The 21,790-nt window shown below is 41.3% G+C and overlaps 1 protein-coding gene across 4 annotated transcripts in view; it reads right to left on the bottom strand.

Moving 5' to 3' along the window:
* Cep70 (centrosomal protein 70) overlaps window positions 1–21,790 on the bottom strand; it is a 50,983-nt gene that overhangs the window by 26,031 nt on the left and 3,162 nt on the right. For 3 of the 4 annotated variants that reach the window (XM_021172783.2, XM_029481713.1, XM_021172782.2), the window contains exons 2-6: window positions 21,224–21,323; window positions 13,091–13,213; window positions 5,342–5,432; window positions 5,049–5,172; window positions 4,192–4,372 (exon numbers count right to left, since the gene is read on the bottom strand). In XM_021172783.2, the coding sequence (XP_021028442.1) occupies window positions 4,192–4,372; window positions 5,049–5,172; window positions 5,342–5,432; window positions 13,091–13,213; window positions 21,224–21,232 (528 nt within the window). In that variant the 5' untranslated portion in view covers window positions 21,233–21,323. The remainder of the gene's footprint in view (window positions 1–4,191; window positions 4,373–5,048; window positions 5,173–5,341; window positions 5,433–13,090; window positions 13,214–21,223; window positions 21,324–21,790) is intronic. The other variant, XM_021172784.2, reaches the window with a different exon arrangement.

Below are 21,790 nucleotides of genomic sequence, written 5' to 3'. Positions count from 1 at the left end.
TTCAAGACATGCATGCATACATGCACGCATGTACACTGCAGTAAGCATAGATGTGCAAGTGTCTGTGGTACGTTAACCTACAGTCTTTGGAGTGCACCCAGGAAGAGTAGACTGGTAGTATAACTGGATCATATGGTAGTTTAAGTTTGTTGAGGAACCTCCACACTAATTTCTATTCCTTTGGGTAAGGGTTCTCGTTTTTTCAAATCCTCATCATCACTTGTTGTTACTTGCTTTCTTAATTACTGGCATTCTGACTAGAGTAAAATACAATCTCAATGTAGTTTTAATTTGCATTTCCTTGGGGGCTAAGAGTGCTGACCATTATTTGTCTATTTATGGGTCACTGGTACATCAATCTTTTGAGAAAAGTCTGCTCATTAATTAGGCTATTTATCCACTGACTGTATTTTGTTTTGTTTGTTGTTGTTGCTGTTGCGGCAGGGTTTCTCTGTATAGTCCTGGCTGACCTAGAGCTCACTCTGTAGACCAGGCTAGCCTGGAATTCAGAGATCCGCCTGCCTCTGCCTCCTGAATGCTGGGATTAAAGGTGTGCGCCACCACGCCTGCCTGCATCTTTATATATTCACAGCTAGTACAGTTTTCTCCCCTTCTCCTGGTTGTCTTTTTACCCTGTTGCTTGGTTCCTTTCCTGTGGAGAGGCTTTTAAATTCTTGATATTATTTCATGAGCTATTGGAGTCCTTTTCAGAAAGTCCCTGCCTATGTCCATATTTTAAGAGGTTTCTCTGTTTTTTTTTCCCCTAAAAATTTCAATTTCAAGTATTACATCTTGAATTGATTTTTGTATGGGGTAAGAGATAAGGATCTAGTCTCATTTGTCTACATATGGATATTCATGTCTCCCTGTACTGTGTTGAGATGCTGTCTCTTTCTCAAATGTAGTATTTGGCATCTTTGCCCAAAATTCAACTGGCTGTAAGTGTTTAATTCTCGGTTGTGTATTCTATTTCACTGATACATTTTATACCAGCAACACCAAACTGGTGTGTTTTTTTTAAAGAATTATTTATTTTATGTATATGAATACACTGTAGCTGTCTTCAGACACACCAAAACAGGGCATCAGATCCCAGTACAGATGGTTGTGAGGCACCATGTGGTTGCTGGGAATTTAACGCAGAACCTCTGGAAGAGCAGTCAGTGCTCTTAACCGCTGAGCCATCTCTGCAGCCCACCAAACTGTTTTTGTTACTATAGCTCTGTGGTTATAACTTGAAACCAGAATAGTACTATCTCCAGCATTATTACTTGCAGCCAGAACTGCTCTCGCCATCAAGGGCCTTAACTGTTACCTTATTCATACTGGGGCTGTTTATTCCATATCTGTGAAAACTGTCATTTGAATTTTGATAGTTGTTAAAGAAATTGCTTTTGGTAATAAAACCACTTTCTAATTCTGTCAATCCATAAACTGTGAACAGGAAGACTTTCATCATATAGTGTCTTTTTCAATTTATTATTTTTATTTCAATGTTTCATTTTTCATTCATGAGCTGAGAGCTCAGTGGGTAAAGTACTTGCCAAGAAAGCAGGGGGACCTGCACTTTGAGTCTCCAAACCCACATAAAGCCAGATGCAGTAGCATCCATCTGTATTACCGCCATACATATGGCAAAATGGGAACAAAGGCAGAAAAATCCCCAGAAGCTCACAGTCCAGGTAATTATGCTCTGTACAAAATTCACTATGATCTGCTCACAGGGCTTTATTGTACATGGTTCAAGGTAATATAACTATAGAAAGAGAAATATGATATCTATACTGGCCACTAAAACCTCTATATAGGGTAGTAAGATTCATAATGGGAACTATGACCTCTAGTAGGGCATAATGAAATAAATACATTTCCAATATGAGTGTTTAACAGGTAGAAATGGATCTCTACTCGTGAGCATTACGACTCCATATAAGACATTATGAGCTCTGTAAGGAGGACACTGTGAGCTGTAAACAGCACAGGGAACTGTAATCTACATATAAGACATCATGACTTTTATTAAAGAGGCCCTTATGACATCTATAAAGTGCCCTAAGAGATGAACATACATGCAATATGAGATCCCTGCCAGGACTGTGTGCTGCATATAAGTGTACAAGGAGATATACAGAGGAGACTGTGACATCTATACAGAACCTTGTAAGCTTATATAAAGATGCGGTGTGATCTACATACTCCAGGATGAGCTCTAAATCACACGCACTGTGAACTCTATTCAGGGCACTAGCTCTATACTAGGCACTAAGAGCTCTGTACAGGGCACTTGGGGTCCATCAAGGATACTATGAGCTCACAGATATAATATGTCCTCTAATCAAGAGCATCTTGAACTATTCAGGGGTACACTATGAGTTTATAAAGGACACTATGAGTTATATAGATACATTATAAGTTCAATACAAATCAGACACACACACAAAAGGATAGGTGAGTGTGTGTGTGCACTGTAAGATGTGTACTTGGGATTATAAAGTCTAAACAGATACATGATGAGCTTTAGTCATACATGATATAAACTCAGTGGAGATGTATTGAATTCTACACAGGTCACTATCATGGCCATGAACTCCATACAGGTTCACTATGAGAAATCCACAAGGCACTATGAGACTTGAACAAGGCTGTCTTAGCTCCATGCAGAGTACTCTGAAATCTTTAATAGTCTTTATGGGCTACAAAAAGAATACTACAAATTCTTCATGTACAAGATGAAGTCTGACCTGGGAGCTCTATATAAGTGGACTATGAGTTCTACAGAGAATTCCAGGAGCTTTCCACATGGCCTATGACCTCTAAATATGGTAGTATGGATACTAAAAAAGGTGTACTCTGAACTTCATGCAGTTGAAATGAGCTCAACCGGTGGCACACAATATACTCACCAGAGGTGCACTACAGGTTTTACATAACGCCATGCACTTTATTATATAGGTGTATTTATATATTAAGCTCCATCGGGTAAATTGTGAGATCTATTCATGTTTCCAATACCTAAGACAACTCTGTTACCATTGTGATCCAACATGATGACCAAGAACACCTTGGGGGAGGAAAGGGTTTATTTGACTTATATTTCTACATCATAGTCAATCACAGAGGGAAGTCAGGACAGGAAATCCAACAGGCAGGAATCTGGAGTTAGGAGCTAATGCAGAGGCCATGAAGGAGAGTTGCTTACTAGTTTGCTTCTATGGCTGGCTCAGCCTGGTTTCTTACCCAGGCCCTCCAGCCCATAGGTGGCCTCACCCACCCATCATGGGCTGGGGCCTCCCACATCAATCACCAATTAAGAAACTGCCCCCACATAGAGGTGCACTATAAGATCTACACAGGACACCATAAACTCTAAACAAAGCATTATGGGCTATATGAAGGCACTGTGTGCTGTGTACCGGGCAATATATGCTCAATACAGAGCAAGCGTTGTATTCTGGGTATTATGACATTATTATGTATACACTGTAAGGATTTCTTTGCAGATAACTGACTTCTATAATATTCATTATGGGATATACATACAGTATTATAAAGCATTTACAGAGAAATCTGAGCTCATTGCAGGCCAATTTGAGATCTATTTCAGGCACTGTTACCTATATACAGGACACGGCAGCTCTAAACATGGTACTATGTTTGCTATAAAGTAGACTTAGGTTTACAAGTGCAGGAAGAATTCCTGTGCAGATATAATGAGCTATGCAATAGTGCAGTGTGAGATGCTGAAAGGCTCAATGGTTTAGGAGCACTTCCTAATCTTCTACAGGAGCTGAATTCAGTTTCCAGCATCCATAAGCTCCTGTAACTCCAGTTCCAGGAGACCTAACACCCTCTTCTGGCCTCCAAAGGCACCCATACATTCATGGCATACACTCACATAGACACATACGTGAATCTTTTAGGAATCCTCGTGAAACTACAACATGCAGCCACACAGATGAATCTCAAAATGGGGTACTAAATAGAAAAGATCACCTATTAACATTCCTGGCCTATGCCAATGTTAACTGTTTTCTTCTAACACCTCTCTACATACTTCAAAGCATTTGGATTCCCTTGACCTCTTTGCCACAGACATACAGCATGGAAGGCACATGGAAACTGGGACTAGGATGAACTGTTTCAACACTAACCATCAGATAACAATTATACCTATATAATTCAATACAGTACCTGTAACATTTTATATTCCTTTTGAAGGTCTTTTATTCTATTTTGTTGCTGGCAAACCCTGTTTAGGGATTCATCTTCCAATTCACCAATTTTGGATTTCACACTGTCCATAATCTGCTGCAGGTCATTGGCTCGCTGTTCCTGGTGTGCTGCTCGGTTCTGTTCTAGCTGAAGTTCACTTCTAATTAACAGACACAATTTCTTCCCTCAGTGTCAAAATAAACCAGATCATACATGCCATATAATAGCTTACTTTCCAAAAAGTCTTCACATTCTTAATATTTCTTATTTTGCTTTGGTGCCAAGAATCAAAAATTAGCATTATTAGCACTGAACTACAGCCCAGCCTCTACACTTCTAGATCTTCTAATAGTTCTGCAGTCATGCCCATGACATAGCCAGTCTTGTCCACCTTATAGGAGAGAGTAACAGAAGAAACAGAGGGTGCCATTACATATCAATGCTAAATGCTACCTAAAGTCATATCTACTCAATGTTTGCCCATTTATCTGTAAAACTATTGTTTTACATTTAATACAAATGAAATTTCAGGGTGTTGGAGAGATGGTTCAGTGGTTAAGAGCACTGGATACTCTTCCAGAGGACCCAAACTCAGTTCCCAGCATGCATAGTGGTTCACAATCATTCATAACTCTAGTTCCAGAGGATCTCATATCCTCTTCTGAACACTGAGGGTTCAGGCACCCATATGGTACACTTACATACATTCTAACAGAAACACTCATACACATAAGATGAAAAAAAAAAACCCCAAAGTATAATGACATTTCAGGCTCCTCTTCAGACTGTGTTTAGCGTGCATGCAGTCAATTCCGGGGCGCTCCCCACTGTCTTACTTAAGTTGCTGGTTGGTCTCTATAAGCTCCCGTATCATGCTCTGCTGACGTGTTGTTTCTTCCATCAACGTTTTCAAAATCTGCCTCATTTTTTGTGATGATTGTTTGTCAAAAACAATGAAATCTGCATTGTATAAAGAATTATATAAACTTACATATATATGCTTATACACACACACACACACAAAAGAGAGAGAAAGAGAGAGAGAGAGATGGTAAAACCATTTTAAGATTTAAAAAAAACTTCTTAAAACTACATTTTTGTACCCAACAAATCAGCAGGATGTAGTTACCTCTGAGATCTGCTCCTTTGACTAGACATAAAGGTTTGAAGCCATGCGTCATCAGTAGCCCATTGATGCTTTCCCATTCTGCTTCCTCCTGCTACAAGCACAGCAGAGAAAAAAAGGAATCACTTTAAGATGTGAAGAAAAATCTTGTATATGATTTCCTATGTTTTCAGAAAACATTGGACCTCTAGGACTTTGGATTTGTAGATGTCCATGTGCGTCTCTGCACGTAGGTAGGTACGACGAGCACATTAAGTTCACTGCCTGTACATACTGGACAAGCGTCAGCCTCTTGAGCTTGAGGTGGTTGTGAGCCACATGGCATGGCTGCTGTGTTCTTGGGAGACCAGTGAGCCATCCTTCCAGCACTCAGAAGGTTTTATAAATGTTTTTCCTCCAGATAGGGTCTCACTGTAACCCTGGCTGGAGTCAAACTGGCAATGTTAGACCAGGTCAGCTTTGAACTTAAAGAGATGTGACTGGCTCTGCTTCTCAAGTTCTAGAATGAAAGACTTGTGTGTCATGCCTGGTTTTAATATAAAATTGTATGTATTAAATTAAATTTAGTGGGTTTTTTTTACTATAATTAGCAACATAATAGAAATATGCAAATGAGTAAATTGTTACATTATACAAAATAATCACATGTAGGCCTTAGTGGGAAATTAAAACAAAAACAACTTGTAATTTCAATGAAAAAGAGAAGTCTAATTAAATAAGATCAAATTAGGCCATACTGAGAGGATACAACTGAAAACTAAAACCAGGCACTCTGAAACAAGTATCCCTTTAACAATGATGAAAAAGAAATCAAGGGTTGTGTGAGGCCTGACTAGGGAAACGACCACTTCTGAAGGGGCAGGCTCAGGGCAGGTTGCTTTTATGACCTTCAACAGTAAGGTTAAACAAGAAGAAGAGAGGTTAAGTTCTACATACAAAAACCAGATTGCAAGATTGATCTGTCCAGGTTCCTCTGTAATGTGAACTCATTTGAGATTGTTCAGCTACTCCTGAAGTGACAGATAGAGAAGTAATATTGGTGTCCTGACAAAAATCAAGACAATGTTCGAGCACAGAAGGCTTTTGGAGCTATGGGAAGAGCTCACAAGCTGCTCTTATATCAGGAACAGAAGAGTGCCCTGATGGAATTCAGGCAGAAAAACCACACTGTGAAGGGACGGGGCATTAAAGGAAGGAAAGCCTACAGATGTGGAGAGTGATCCTGAACTGTTCAAACAAGCACCATACAAACAAATCATGAAATGGTTTGCTGAGCCGCACATTAAAAGAGAGAGAAGCCAAAGACACACATGGAGGAAGTGACAAAGTGGGGCTGAAGCTCAAGGAAACGCCAATGAGAAAAGTCAAGATGGTCAAGTGGATAGCAAATGAAATCTACAGGCAAACACCAATGAAGAGTCAGACCTTCCCAAGACCACACAAGGTCAAAATAGCACGAGTGGCCAGCTGGGTCACGGCGACAGAACGGAGGGCTCGTTCTTTCCTCCCAATTCCACCAACATAGAGAAACAATAACTTTCTAAGTTCATCTTTTCACCACAATTTAATACCAGAGTCATCCTTTTGTGCATTGACAGGAGGGGCTCAGCTGATCTACCTACCTACCTACCTACCCCCAGATTTTGCCAGCTGAACAAGTAGAAGGAGCCACTGTTGGTGCTTATAAGTCTATAGCTTTTTTTTTAATTAATCGTTTTATTTGTTCACATTTCAAAACCTATATCTTAATGTTCTGTACTGGGTTTTGATGGTTAGAAACTTCATGGATAGTTCCTGGAAATCGTCTTGCTCACTGTGAGTTCAGACAAGCTTGGGCTACCTCAGAAATCTCTTTGCTTGCTTCTGAAGGTGCCAGCCTCAAAGTCCAAGAACAGGCAAAGAAGGCATTTGTGAACACACTGTGCAGTCACTCAATGTGGGAAGCCATTCCGGACTCCCTGGCCAGCCGGACAGAAATCTATGCCAGGCAGTAAACAAGCCCATATTTGGTGGATGGCTCACCCTTAATCCCTGATTGGCTGAGCAAGCCTGCCTGGTGAGGTGATGTGACCTGTGGTGATTGGTTGAGGCGTGGTTGTGGCTTAGCTGCCTGAGTAAACTGCTTTAAGAAGAACCAGTGGTTGCGTTTTCCTTGTTGGTCGAGTTGGACACAACAACTCAATGCTCCCAAGCCCTGTGATGTTTGATGTGTTTCTGCTATTGACTGACCAACCATTTTGATCTATAACCATAAGCCAGGGAGATGTCTAAGCAGCCACAGCTAGCCTCCAGTCTCCCGACCATCACTGCTCGTCAACCCCCAAAGGAGCCACAGCTGCCAAAGCCTACCCCAATCACCATCAACTCAAAAATAAACAGCAAGACAGAGACTCAGCAGCCACCCTTCCTCCATACCCCCAGACACCAAGCTAGGCTCCATAGGTAACTACGCATGCAGCAGCAGGGGACAAGAGAGGCACTAGGATCCTAAATTAGTTCACTATAAGAAATGGATATGGTTTTATCAACAGAAATGACACCAAAGATGATGGATGCACCCAAGAGATTGACATAAAGAAAAAGTCCAAGAAGAACCTTTTGGAAGGAGAGACTCAAATTTGATATTGTTTAAAAAAGGGTGGGGAAGAAGCAAATGTTACAGGCCCTGTGGAGTTCCAGTTTAAGACAGGAAGTACAATTATACATGATGATATATATCCACCTCACAGGGGTTCTCTGTGCAATTACCCCAACAGTGAGAACAGGGTAAAGAAGGAAGGATCAGAGAACCCAGCAACTCAGGCCCTACCCCAGGTAAAGTTCCCCACTTTACCACACAAGAAGATCCTATGGGTATCAACCATAGTATTTCAAATCCTCCTGTGGAGAGAAGTGGGGGAGGTTGTTAATACTCAGGGTGCAGGAGAGCAAGCCAGAGCAGTAAGACGGACTATTCATGGTGTTATAGACCATGATTCTACAGGGCTCTCTTCACCAAAGACAGCATGGAGAAGAAGGCAACAAAGGCAAGGAAAATCAAAGAGATGAGACCCAATGTCAACAGTCACCCCACATAGGTATCACACCCAGCAACACCAATTATCCATGGGGATGCCCAAAGAACTCTAAGCCACAAGATGGCAGAGATAAAAGTAGCTGAGTCATCAGCTGAGAATCTGTCCACTCTTGAGGCTGGGCAGGGCAGGGCAGGGCAGAGCAAATGCTGGCTTACCATCTCTATCAGCTTCTGGCTTAGCCACCCAACAAGAATAAATGAATAGGAAATCTTTCTTTTCTTTTCTTTTTTTTTTTTTTTTTTTGGTTTTTTGAGAAAGGGTTTTTTTTTTTAGCCCTGGCTGTCCTGGAATTCACTTTGTAGACCAGGCTGGCCTCGAACTCAGAAATCCACCTGCCTCTGCCTCCCAAGTGCTGGGATTAAAGGCATGCGCCACCACCGCCAGGTGGAACTGAAGATCTTAATTGCTTACTTTTTGTCAACAAACCAGGTATCCTGCTGGGGGCCAGCCCCAACTGTTCTTCTGCCTTCTCCAGGCAGTGGAGGGGGAAGGGCATTGGGGGAATTAAGACTTGATCTTAGGAGATATTTAGGGTTGCTGTATAATAAAACGTTTACCTGTCTAAGTCACTTTGCTACAATAGCTGACCTGCCTGAGTCCTTTTAAGGTCAGAAACTGCAAGTCTCTGGCATTTAACACCTCATCAGGAAACAGCAGGGTACTAAGTAAAGGATTAACTGCTAGAGCCTTCTCCCTCTTGTCCAGATGCCTTTAGCTTGTCAGGCTAGGGGGAAGTTTGGAGCAATAAACTTGTATTGAACCAGGAGAAGAGAATCACACTCACAGAAGGAAAAACTTTAATACAAGCAAATATGGATTAAACTCACATAATTCATATAAAGATTCATGCTTATAAACATTCATAAATCTCCATTCCTACCAGTTGGGCCCAGTTTTCATACTGTCCCATAATTGCATACTTCACACACACACACACACACACCCATACTTACTTATGTATATGGAGAAAAAGACAAAACCCCAGTGCAGAACTCACTCATTCTGGAGGAAAAATGTGCTCCAATCTTTATTGCATTGAGAAAGAAAAAGCTTCTACCCTTTTATTGCTAAATGAATAAACCCAAGTCTGTAAGAAGAAATCTTTGTACTCTTTAGTAAGACTAAGCCTGCTTTGCTATTAAGAAAAGACCTGTTCTGTCCCATGGTAAGGAGAAGCCTGCTTGCTCCTTCCACTTTCTCTGCAGCTTCTTTTTTTCCTCTTTCCCTCTGCATTTTGCAGATCACTCTTTTAATTTTTTAAGTTGCCTTATATTTTCTAAGTTATTCCACTTTGCATTCTTCTTCTAATCTTGCACTCTCCTCCTGCTCTGATGTAACAATGCTCTTACTCCCAGTGCCTTTACTTCCAAGTTCCTGTGTTTACTTCTGTCTCCTCTCTTTGTCCTCAGTACTTATACATCTTTCAGAATACATGATCACATGGTAAAAAGTTCACTACAAGTTTACACATAAATTCAAATTAACATCGAATAAGTTTACAACAGAGGATGTTTACATGCATATCCATTAGGAGTATACCACCTGTCACCAGCTCTGCAGGTTCATGGACTATAACTTTTGTTACCAAGATATTAGTGAAGTCTTGTATAGATAAACTCAGTCAATATTTTATCTTCTGTCCTAGCACCTATAGCAAATCACTAGTTCCCTTTTTATGACCATTGGTTAATGGTCTTACAACCTATTGGAATGTGACTGAGTAGTAGATGCCTGCTAGCCATCTCAGAAGCAATCAACAGGTGACACTAAAGACTGGTAGAGTTCTCACTGCAGTTTTGACTATTAGGAAGGATTTAATAGCAGTGTTATTATAAAAGTGCTTAATAATTACTATAATTTTAGGAATTCTTATAGGATCATCATTAAGGATTAAGAAATCATCTATTTGTCTATATAGCATATATACAAGGCAGTATATCTTCATTGTTCTACAGAGATCTGCTCAAAAGGGTAGGCTAATACGTAGGGAATTGTTATTTATAATAACAGGAAAAGCATATAAGTAGCAGGAATCTTTCATAAAATGAATTTATTCTGGGCCTTGCCTATTGTAGACTTTAATACAAGGTGAACCCATCTCAGGAAGATCACCTGCTAGTTTTTAGCTTCTACTCATTGGCTCCTAACAGTACCCAAGAGCTATTCTGTGCCAATACAATATGGAGTTTTATTATTTTAACATAGAGACATCTTTTTGGTATGTATATGAGTGTTTTGCCTTCATGTATGTCTGTACCTGGTGCCTGGTGCCTGAGGAGATCAGAAGAGAGTGTCAAGTCCCCTAGAACTAGAGTTGCAGACAGTTGTGAGCCACCATATGGGTGATAATAACTATATTAAAGCCTGGCTTTACTCCATACATCTTTAAATTTTTTTAAAGGCTTAATTATTATTTTTACTTTGTATATGTGTGTGTTTGAGTAAGTTTTATATAAAGCACATTTGTGAGAAGCTAAGATAGCATTGAATCTCCTAGATCTGGAGTGACAGACAGTGATGTGCCACCTGATACAGGTGCTGGGAGCTGAACCAGAGTCTTCTCCAGGAGCAGCAAGCACTTCTGAGTGCTGAGTCATCTCTCCAGCTCTACCTTTAAAGGTTTTTAAGTTGTTTCATTTTTGGTCACATTGAAAATTTTAAGAATTTCATCTTTTTTAGCTGGGCATAGTGGCACATGCCTTTAATTTCAACATTAGGAAGGCATAGGAAAGTGGATCTCTGTTAATTCAAAGCCTTACTGGTGGAGAGAGCCAAGTTCCACGCCTTTAATCCCAGTACTCGGGAGGCAGAGGCAGGCAGATTTCTGAGTTCCAGGACAGCCAGGCTGCACAGAGAAACCCTGTCTTGAAAAACCAAAATAATTTTTTTTCTACAATAAATAAAAAGTACAGACTACAAACACCTATGAAGGGGGTGATTCTGATGCTAAGGTCCTGTTTTCCAATGGTTCTTGATCGATCGATCAATACAGATACTACAACCAATAGCTGAGGATGGGGTGGGACACTTAAAAAGAGTTTTGCAGGAGAATGCAGAGAGAATGGAGAGAATGAAAGAAGAGGAGGGTGGAGGAGCGACAGGAGAAAAGCTAGCCAGCCATGTGAGTTTTCGGTTGGAGTGTCCAATGGCCACTCTATTCGATTATGTCTAGGGTTGCAGGGGCAGTTCAGGAGTGCCCAGTCATTATGTTAGCAAAGGCATTTTAAGGCTAACTGGTGTGAGGGAACCTAGGTGGGGGCTGGTATAATTAAAAAACAAAAAAAACTCAGCAAGTGCTGTGCATGGTAGCATATACCTTTGATACAAGCACTCAGGAGGCAAGAAGCAGACCTCATTGAGTTGAAAGCCAGCATGGACTATACAGTCAGATCCTATCTCAAAAGGGGGGGCAGGGGTAAGAGAGCCTGGAGAGATTGCTTAGATTTAAAAGCATTTACTGCTGCTGCGGAGGACCCAGGTTCAGTTCCCAATACCCACATGGCAGCCCATAACCATCTGTAATTTGGGTTCCAAGAGATCCAATGCCTCCTCTGGCCTTATCTCTACAGGCTCCTGCACACACATATGTTCTGTCCACTAAAATTATTAAAAACAAAATGTTTTTGCTTATGGTCACATTTCATATGAACAAATAGTCCATGCTGTTATCTGATGCCTCTTGTATATTGTATAACATGAATGTGTACACATGTGATGTTATCTGATGCCTCTTGTATATTGTATAACATGAATGTGTACACATGTGATGTTATCTGATGCCTCTTGTATACTGTATAACATGAATGTGTACACATGTGAAGGCCAGTGGTGGTGGTGGTGGGGCATTAAATGTCTTGGTCTGTCACTTTCTACTATAGTGTCTTTCACTAAACCTTGAACAAGACTGGTGGCTGGCAAACTGTGGTAATCCTGAGTCTATAACCCATCTGCCCACCTACCATCCCTGATGGCACTACAGAAATGACCATGACCACACTGCAGAGTTCTGGGGACTTAAAATGCAGGTTTCATGCTTATACACCTTTCTCACTGAGCCATCTTTCCAGGCTATATCTTAAGAGAAAAAAAATACAACTGTTGTTTACAGATACTAAAAATAGACCTGAAGAGATGGCTCGGGGTTAAGAGCGCATTACTCCTCTGCTCTTAAAAATGGACCCAAGTTCTGTATCCAGGACCCATGTCAGCTCCCAACTGCCTGAACTCCAGCTTCAGAGGGGATTCGATGCCTCCAGCCTCTATAGGAACCATATGCATACCTCCCCTCCACACACACATAATCTGAAACAATAAAAATATGACAGTCCTTACTCTGGAGTTTAACCAATCTTTTTAGAAAGGATTTTTAATTACATGTACTTGTGTAAGTGTTTGGGGATAGGGTGGAGGGAGGGACAATATGTTCAAGTGAGTGTAGTGCCCAGAAGAGAGTGTTGGATTCCCTAGAGCTGGAGTTACAAGTGATTGGGAGCTGCACAATGTAGGTGCTGGGAATTGAACTTGGGTTCTCTAGGAAAACAGTATACCCTCTTAACCAATGAGCCATCTCCCCAACCCCACCAATCTTTTTAAAGTCATAATTTTCATACTTGCACACCTAGCAGTCTTTTGAACATACTTTGAAAAATAGTGACCTAAAATATTTTGAGTTTACCTGTTTTTCAATCATGAGTCTGTTTGATAAAAGGCTAGAATCCTGGGCTTTAGAAGCTGCTGGAGACAGCGGTTCTTTTGTAGAATCTGAAGTAGAGATCGGCAATAAAAATATTTGACCTCCCTGGATGAAAAAAGAAAAAGTGCAACAGAAGTTACAAAGGTCCGGGGCTGCAGCGCAGTAGGCAGAATGCCTGTCTATCACATGGACGGTGCTGGGTTTGATCTCTGTCTGCATAAAACTAGTGTGGTGGTGCTCGCCTATACTCCAAGGTCTCAGGAGGAGTGGGCAGGAGGAACAGAACTGCAAAGTCATTCTCAGCCACAAAGAAAACTCTATGTAGGGTTACCCTTGCTGAGACAAACCAACGCCCACGCTCTCAAGCGTGGTTTACTTTCTTGCCGAGTGCCTGTTTCCTTCTTAATCCTCAAGCTTACACTCTACTTCCGCTGAGCGTGGTGGCACAGGGTTAATCCCAGCACTTAGGAAGCAGAAGCAGGTGGATTTGAGTTCAAGGCCTGCCTCATCAAAACAAACAAAATCTGTCTTTAAAAGGTCTTTTAATAATTTGCCCCCCAAATACATATATTTAAAAGAATATACCAATCATCTGGCAGTGGTGGTGCACACCTTTGTTCTCAGCACTTGGGAAGCGAAGGCAGGTGGATCTCTGTGAGCTTGAGGCCAGACTGATCTACAGAGCAAGCTCTAGGGCAGCCAGGAAATCTTGTCTCAGAAAACAAAAGAACAAAAACAAAACAAAACAAAAACACCCCAAAACAAAACAAAAATGAAAAAAAAATCCACTTCCACTATTCCTACAGAAAAAATCAGATTACCCTTATATAAATATTTACTTCCTAGATAACATGCCTGTACAAGATGTATATGAATAAATCCTATCTTATACTGTTCTATAGAATAAAAAATTCATACAAAAAAAAGAGAAATAGCTGTTTAAAAGAATATATATATATACATATATATATATATATATATATATATATATATATATATATATATACAAATACAGATACAGATACACACACACACACACACACATCACATCACATGAATCACAGGAGGTTTTCTGCATGTTGCCCTGGCTGTCTGGAATTTACTATGTGTAGACCAGGCTGGCCTTGAACTCAGAGATCATCTGCCTCTGCCTCTAGGTGCTAGAATTTACAGGTATGTGCCAACATGCCTAGCCCACGATATTTTGAAAAGATTGTGAGGCTACTGAACTGTTAACATTAAGGAATTTCTATTCAAAAATCTAAAAGGGCTTTGTCTAATCCACAGTTTCTAATCAGTTCACTGGACTACAAGGCGAGACACCAAAAACGTTGCTACACAATCTTTACTTCTAAGTATATCAAAAGTCAGGAACAAGAATTTCTGTTTGGCCCACAAAAAATAAATAAAATAAGATTACTATTCTGGGGGAAAATAATTACTTGATTTCTTTTGATATGTAGATAAAACTTTCCAGGGGCAAAAGAATTTCATATTCATTAGCATCATAGAATCTGAAAATTACTTAAAACTAACTCCCTTGCTAGCAGGACCATGTGAAGGAGAGTTGACTACGTCAGGAAAGATCCCTGAGCAGGAGCAGCAGTTACACAGAGCAGCCATTCAACCACACGCGTCAGGGAGGGAGAAGGGAGTGATGCTGTCGCTACTGGGAAGAACTGTTCCAGGTTCCCAGCTAGTATATAAACCAGACACTGTAAATCTGCTGAGAAATCTGTCATTGAAAAGAAGTGGGCTAGAAGTGTAGCTAGCTCTGCTCTGACCTTTGAGGATTGAGGCTTGGAAACCTGGGTAGTGGTGGTGAGGAAATAAAGGACAGACAGAGCTCCACATGCAATGCAGCTGGAATCTGGTGGGTTCTCTAGCACCACCACTACAACCTGGAGCCTCGGAGCTCGGATTAGGTACAGCACAGGGGAGGCCTTAGCTCTATGTAAGCAGTCTCAGGCTGTAAGGGTACTGGAGAAAGCCCCAGTTGCTAGTCATTGTACAAACTGGCCAATCTTTCCTGAACAGGCATTGTGACTCCTGACTCCTGAGGAAAACTTCAGCCTGACCCACACAGTTAACATCGCCATCTATTTCCTATGGGTCAACTGGTCTCTAAATCCTCAACAGACCTTGCTCATATCAAAACACACATTCACGCAGAATTTCCTCCTCTCCCTAGGACAGACGAAGCCCTGGGTTGTGTCCTTAGCACTGTATAAGTGGGGTGTAGCATGGTAAATGCCTATAATCCCAGCACTCAGGGAGTACAGGTAGGAGAAACAGAGTCTAGGATTACCTTACATAGCAAAGTCTAAGGTCAGCTTTGGGCAACAAGAGAACCAGTCTAAAATAGAGATTACAATAAGATAAAGGTTTAAAACTTCTTCTCTTCTACAGACATTTAATAAAACTCAAGTTGAGAAAATGAATACAAAATACAAAAGCATTCCAACTTAAAGTTGTGCCTTAGACTCAAGGTGTGGATAAGAAGAGAAACAGGTTCTCCACTAACCTAGATTCTGGCTTCACTCTTCTAGACTATTCCACCCCTCTACTAATAAATAGAACGTCCAAGCACTTGGCGGAAGCAAGTGAGAGCCTCTCTGAGGGCCTGGAACTGTTAACATTAAAAAAAAAAAAAATGTTTCACCTCATTTAGCAGACTGTCCAAGATAACCAAAGCATACAAGGAGTAAGATACAAAAGAGCCTCTAGGCTCAAAGCTGAAATCCCAGCACTCAGAAGACTGAGGCAGGAGGATCTCCACAAGTTTGAGATCTCCCTGGGCTTAGCAAAGGTTTCTATTGCTGTGATCAACACCTTGACCAAAAGCAACTGGTGGAGGAAAGGATTTCCTTCATCTCAGAGCTCCCCACACTGCATGATTGCAGAAAGTCAGGGCAGCCTCTTGGAGGGCTTGCTCTTTCCAGCTAGCTCAACCTACCTGCTTATGCACTCCAGGACCACAGGGTTGGCCCCACCCACAATGGCCTGGGCCCTTCCACCTCAATCATTAAGAAAATGGCCCCACAGGCCAGACGACAGGCCAAATGTAAATGAAAAAAATCTAATTAAAAAATTGTAAAAAATAAAAAAATAAATATAAAATTGGGATAAAATTTTAAAAAAAGAAAAAAAATTTTAAATGGCATTTGAGTAAAATTTTTTTTTTAAAAAAAGAAGGCTTTCTCAACTACAGCTTCCTCTTCTCAGGTAACTCTAACTTTTGTCAAGTTAACAAAAACTAAGCAAACAAACAAACAAAACCCAAACACTCAAGCAGGACAGGTATATAACGAGCTCCAGAACCAGCCTGGACTGAAGATAAATATCTAAAAAAAAAAATTAAAAAGGAAAAGAAAGAAAAGAAAAAAGCATAAGAAGTCACAAAGAAAACAAACAAAAGTTATCTTCTAAAAGGCTTCTGATGGAGTAATTATTAGGTATATATAATGAAAACAACAATGTCCACAATGTTCAAGGTCTAATCATTTTTCTTCGAGGCAGACACTCCTCAGCATTGGGTTGATAGGCAAGTACCACTTAGTAATTTACTTTATGCTGGCATACTTCCTCATGAAGGGAGTCAACTAGAGAGGTACAGGATATTGCCAATGACACCTGAGAATTGAGTACACTTATGAATTAAAATTTATTTAAAAGATTTTTCTTTGTTGATAGAGGTATAGTCCGTGGTAGAGTGCTTGCTTAATATTCATGAATCCTGAGTTCAATCTACACACACTAGGGGGTGGGGGACGGAGATCCAAGTCTAAAAAATTGGTGACAAATGATAGATTAGCTCCTTGCCTTGTTACTATGAAAAGAGCTGGCAAATGAAACGTAAGGATGAAGTGTAGGGATGAAGTGTAAGGATGAAGTGTAGGGATGAAATGTATGCTTGCTTTGGCTCACAGTTCAAGGGTACAAACCACAGTGATCACGGCAGCAGCAGCCTGAGGACAGGAAACCTGTTATTTAGTCCGGGATCCCAGCCCACAGAAATGTACCAACCATAGCAAAACGAATCTAGTAGAGGCAATTCCCCACACTTTACCCACAGGCTTGTCTGCTAAGCAATTCTAGTGCCTGTTGAGTTGATAATATCAACCATCACAATGGTGATAGCTTTTTGTAATTGTAATGCAAAAATAAAGAATCAGAACATAAGAAATGGAGAACTTCAAAGCTGAAGGAACCATGCTGATTTTATTCAGGGATCCTACAAATACTCAATGTGGGGTTGGCCCATTCCTCAATGTGCTCACTGAAGAACTACATTGCTGGGGCTAGAGACATGGCTCACCAGACAAAAGCACGTGCTCTTCCAGAGGCCCTGAGCTTGGCTCGCAGCACCCTTGCTAGGCAGCTTGCAGCTGCCTGTAACCCCACCCGCAAGGAATCCTACTTTGGGCCTACAGAACGAACTCAGCGGCTAACAGGATTGGTTGCTCTTCCAAAGGACCCAAGTTCAGATTCCAGAAACCTCATATCTCAGCACACAGCTGCCTGTAACTCCAGCTTGAGGAGGCACACTATCCTTTTCTGGTCTCCTCTGACACCCACAGTTCTATGTACATACATACATACATACATATACACACATACATATACATATATGTACACACAAATAAAAATAAAACAAATTGGACTGGAGAGATGGCTCAGTGGTTAAGAGCACTGACTGCTTTTCCAGAGGTTCTGAGTTCAAATCCCAGCAACCACATGGCGGCTCATAGCCATCTGTAATGAGATCTGATGCCCTCTTCTGGTGTGTCTGAAGACAACTACAGTGTACACAAATAAAATAAATCTTTTTTAAAAAAACAAAAATAAAACAAATCTTGCCTGTGATGGTAGCACACTCCTTTAATACGAGAAGCCAGGAAACAGAGGCAGAGGCAGGTGGATCTCTGTGAGTTTGAGGTTAGCCTAGTCTATATAGTGAGTTTCAGTACTACATAATCAAACTCTATATTTACAAAAAAAAAAAAAAAAAAAAAAAAAAAAAAATCCAGCAGTGCTGGCGCACACCTTTAGACCCAGCACTTGGGAGGCAGAAACTGGCAAATTTCTGAGTTGGAGGCCAACATGGTCTACAGAGCGAGTTCCAGGACAGCCAAGGATACGCAAGGATATGCAAGACTTACTGAGTAGATAGATCCCCACTAGCCAAAATAAGTTTTAACAATGATGACCACTGTAATCAACTAAAACCCAGCAAATAACTGCATCTATGATAATGTGAAAACAAATGTCTTCAGAAGATCAAGAACAGCACTGGGAATGTAGCTCAGAGGCACAGGTACTTTCCTAGATGTGCAAGACTCTGGGTGTGATTGCAAAATAACTGGTAAAAAACAAAACCAACTCTTCATTGTGAAATCAGTAAATAAATAAAATCAAGGTCTAGCCTGACTTTCCCATATGAAATGTACAGATGCATGCCTGTAAACCCAGCATACAAAGTAGAAGCAGGAAGATCAGAGGTTCAAGGTCATCCTCAGCTACATAGTGAGTTCAAGGCCAGCTGGGCTACAGAAGACCCTGTCTGAAAGAAGAGAAGAGAAAGGAAATAAGGAAGAAAGAAAAAGGGAGGAAAGAAAAGAAAGGAAAAGAAAAGAAAAAAGAAGTTGGCCAGGGCAATGGTGGTGCATCCTTTAATCCCAGCATGTGGGAGGCTGGGATTAATTTGATGCCTAGCTGCCTTGAGTTAAGGAGTTACTATTCATCAATCAAGTGCTTCAATGAGAGCTGTCTCAGGACAGTCTTGCTCTTGGGAGTGCTCCATAATCACGAGGAAGAACGAACTGCTCCAGGTGCAAAGACCGCGATAACACTACAATCACCAATGCTGTCAAGAGCTTCAACCCAGGCATCTGAGGCCTTTCTAGACCACAGCAGCTTCAGAAGGCATCTGAGACTAAGAGCTCCAGGCAAGGGGGCATGGCCAACTCTAGCTGATTCTGATCTCCCTGCAGCTATTCTCACTCAGAATGTAAGGGGGAACAACTCCCCAGAGGCTGCCAAGGAGCTGTGGTTGGCATAACATTTGTTCATGAATGGTTCCCAATCGAGGAAGATGGTTGGTACATATGTCATCAATGGAACTAGATACCATGAAGCTGTGGGTATAATTGGTCTCTTAGTTTCTTTTCCTGTGGCTGTGATAAAATACTTTGACAAAAGCAATCTTAAGGAACTGACAAGATGGTTCAGTGAGTTAAGCCACTTGAGGCCAAGCCTGACGACCCTAGTTCATGAACGCAGGACACAGAAGGTTGGAGTCCTCTGAGCTCCACATGTGCAGTAGCATAAGCATATTGGCACACACAGCCAATAAACAAGTAAATGTATTTCTATCTAACTGCTTTTTAAATATTGGTTTTGTGGTTTTGAGACAGAGTCTTACTATGTAACCCCGGCCTGACTTTGCCTCCTGAGTCCTGGGATTATAGGTGTGCAACGCCTGTGGTATGTTTTGAGAAGCAATTTATCAATGGGTGTGATGGTGCACACATTTAATCCCAGGATCTGGGAGACAGGAGCAGGCAGCTCTCTGTGAGGTTAGCCTGTTATTTGTTACTTAGCAAGTTCTAGGGCAGCTAAGGATACACAGACCCTTTCTCAAAAACAAACAACTTGAGAAAGGGGTTATTTTAACCCACAGTTCATGGTATAATCCATTATGTCAGAAAGTCAAAGGCAGCAGAAGGTTCCATCAAACCCATAACCAGAAACTCAGAATGAACGCAAAGATGCTACTCAGCTCCCTTCTCCACTTGCATTGTGCAGCATCCTATCCAGGGAGTGGTACCACCCAGCTCCTGCTCTTCCCTCCTCAACGTAATTCAGAGAGTTCCCCACAGACATGCCAGAAGCCAGTCTCCCAGGTGATTCTAGATGTGCCAAGTTAACAGCACTAACCATCATAACTGGTAAAATTAGAGTTCATGCCCCAACAGCCCCCTCTTCTGGCCACACAGGAAGCCGCTTTCCACCGTCTCCAGGTTATTCGGGAGCTTCTCTCCTATGCGCTAACCTCACTCCCAAGACCCAGGGTGCAATATTAGGCTCAATAAAGTCTTCTCCCAAATGATCTCTTGCCTACTTGTAGACTTCATTAACCTGGTTGCACAAAGATGAGACAAACTCTCCAAACTTCTAGCCCTGGCAGAGTCAGCCAAAACATCTCTGAAAGCCACCAGGAGCTAAGACAACAGGAGTCAGTGAAAAAAATGCAAAGATTCCTCTCACACTGAACTATCACTGAAAGCCAGGGCGTGATACAAAGAACTATCAATCTAGGAAGAGGCTCAAGAGCTCCAGAGAACCACCCAGAGCAGAAAGATCGAGATGCTGAAACCACAAAAAGACAGTGGTGTACTGCAAAAGCCATCGTGTCAAAGTTGAGGATCTATGAAGAATCGAAGGCAGGCGCTGAGGCCAGGAGGACTGCAAGTCCCAGGAGCTGGGAGAGTTCAAGATCACAGTTAAGGAGCCACTGCTCAAGAGCTTAACTGTAGCTGCTCTGCTCGGTGTTGGCGTTCCAAAGGTGGAGTCTTCAGCCTTTAGTCCCTAAGGCTGAGGGGCCAGGCTTCAATGCTAAGGAAAGTGCTACTTACCTATCCAAGATTTCTATAAACGCTAAAGAGCTCACAGACAGCACCTGGAATCAGGCTTGCCAAATCTTAACAGCAAACAAATCAACACTAAGCAAAAGAGAGCTAGTATATATTCTATAATTAGACTGCTGAGAGATTCTGACATAAAATCAGGGAATACTAATGCTTCTGTGCTTTGGTTTCATGAAGAAAAAAAAAAAAAAAAGGAGNAATAGTACTTACCTCCCAGAAGCACTGCAGAGACTAGAAGACTCGATACACAAAGAGCATAGAGTGGTGCATACCTCACAGGACAGAGGTGCCATCTATTTAACTTCGTTAAAATTCAGTTTTCTTACTGAGTTTAAACTATTAATATTATTTGAGAATTATCAGGTAGGCAAGAAGCATGTAACACCATTTATCACAATAACCAATAATTTTTTTATGATCTTTCCTCAATTGGAAAAAAACATGTCATCTAGTATATTGGACATACCTCAGTCATAGTGATGCCTTTGTTGTTTACACCTGTCGTTCAAGTTAATCTCAATAAAATGATCACCCAATCAGTCTCATGTCCGGAACTGGATCTTGATCTAGGTTTCAAAAAGATACAAGCCAAAGCCTTGAAATGTTCAGCCTGTCACAGAAATGGTCGAGTTATTCTCAAGGCAGGTATCTATGGTACCGATAACTACAGCCTGAAAACTGCAACAAGAACGGTTTTTTCCACAGATGCCCCCCTTTCTTTTCCCCTTGTCCTTCCTCCTATTGCTTTATTGAAACATGTGCTGGATATTCACATCTATCATTCTGATATGTGGCCTTCAAGGGTAGTTATACACTTGCAAGTGTATTCAAGTAAAAGCAGGAAGCAGAGAACTTATTTACACCTGTGATCAAGCCCCCACCCCCTGTAACTCCCAAGGTTTTCTGAGTTCTGAAAGTGTTCTTTAAAAAGTCATAGTAGCCGGGCGTGGTGGCGCACGCCTTTAATCCCAGCACTCGGGAGGCAGAGGCAGGTGGATTTCTGAGTTCAAGGCCAGCCTGGTCTACAAAGTGA

This window comes from Mus caroli, chromosome 9 (genome assembly GCF_900094665.2).
Source record: "Mus caroli chromosome 9, CAROLI_EIJ_v1.1, whole genome shotgun sequence".
NCBI lineage: Eukaryota > Metazoa > Chordata > Mammalia > Rodentia > Muridae > Mus > Mus caroli.
Note: the sequence above shows the minus strand (reverse complement) of the source record. Positions and strands in the feature narration are given on the sequence as shown.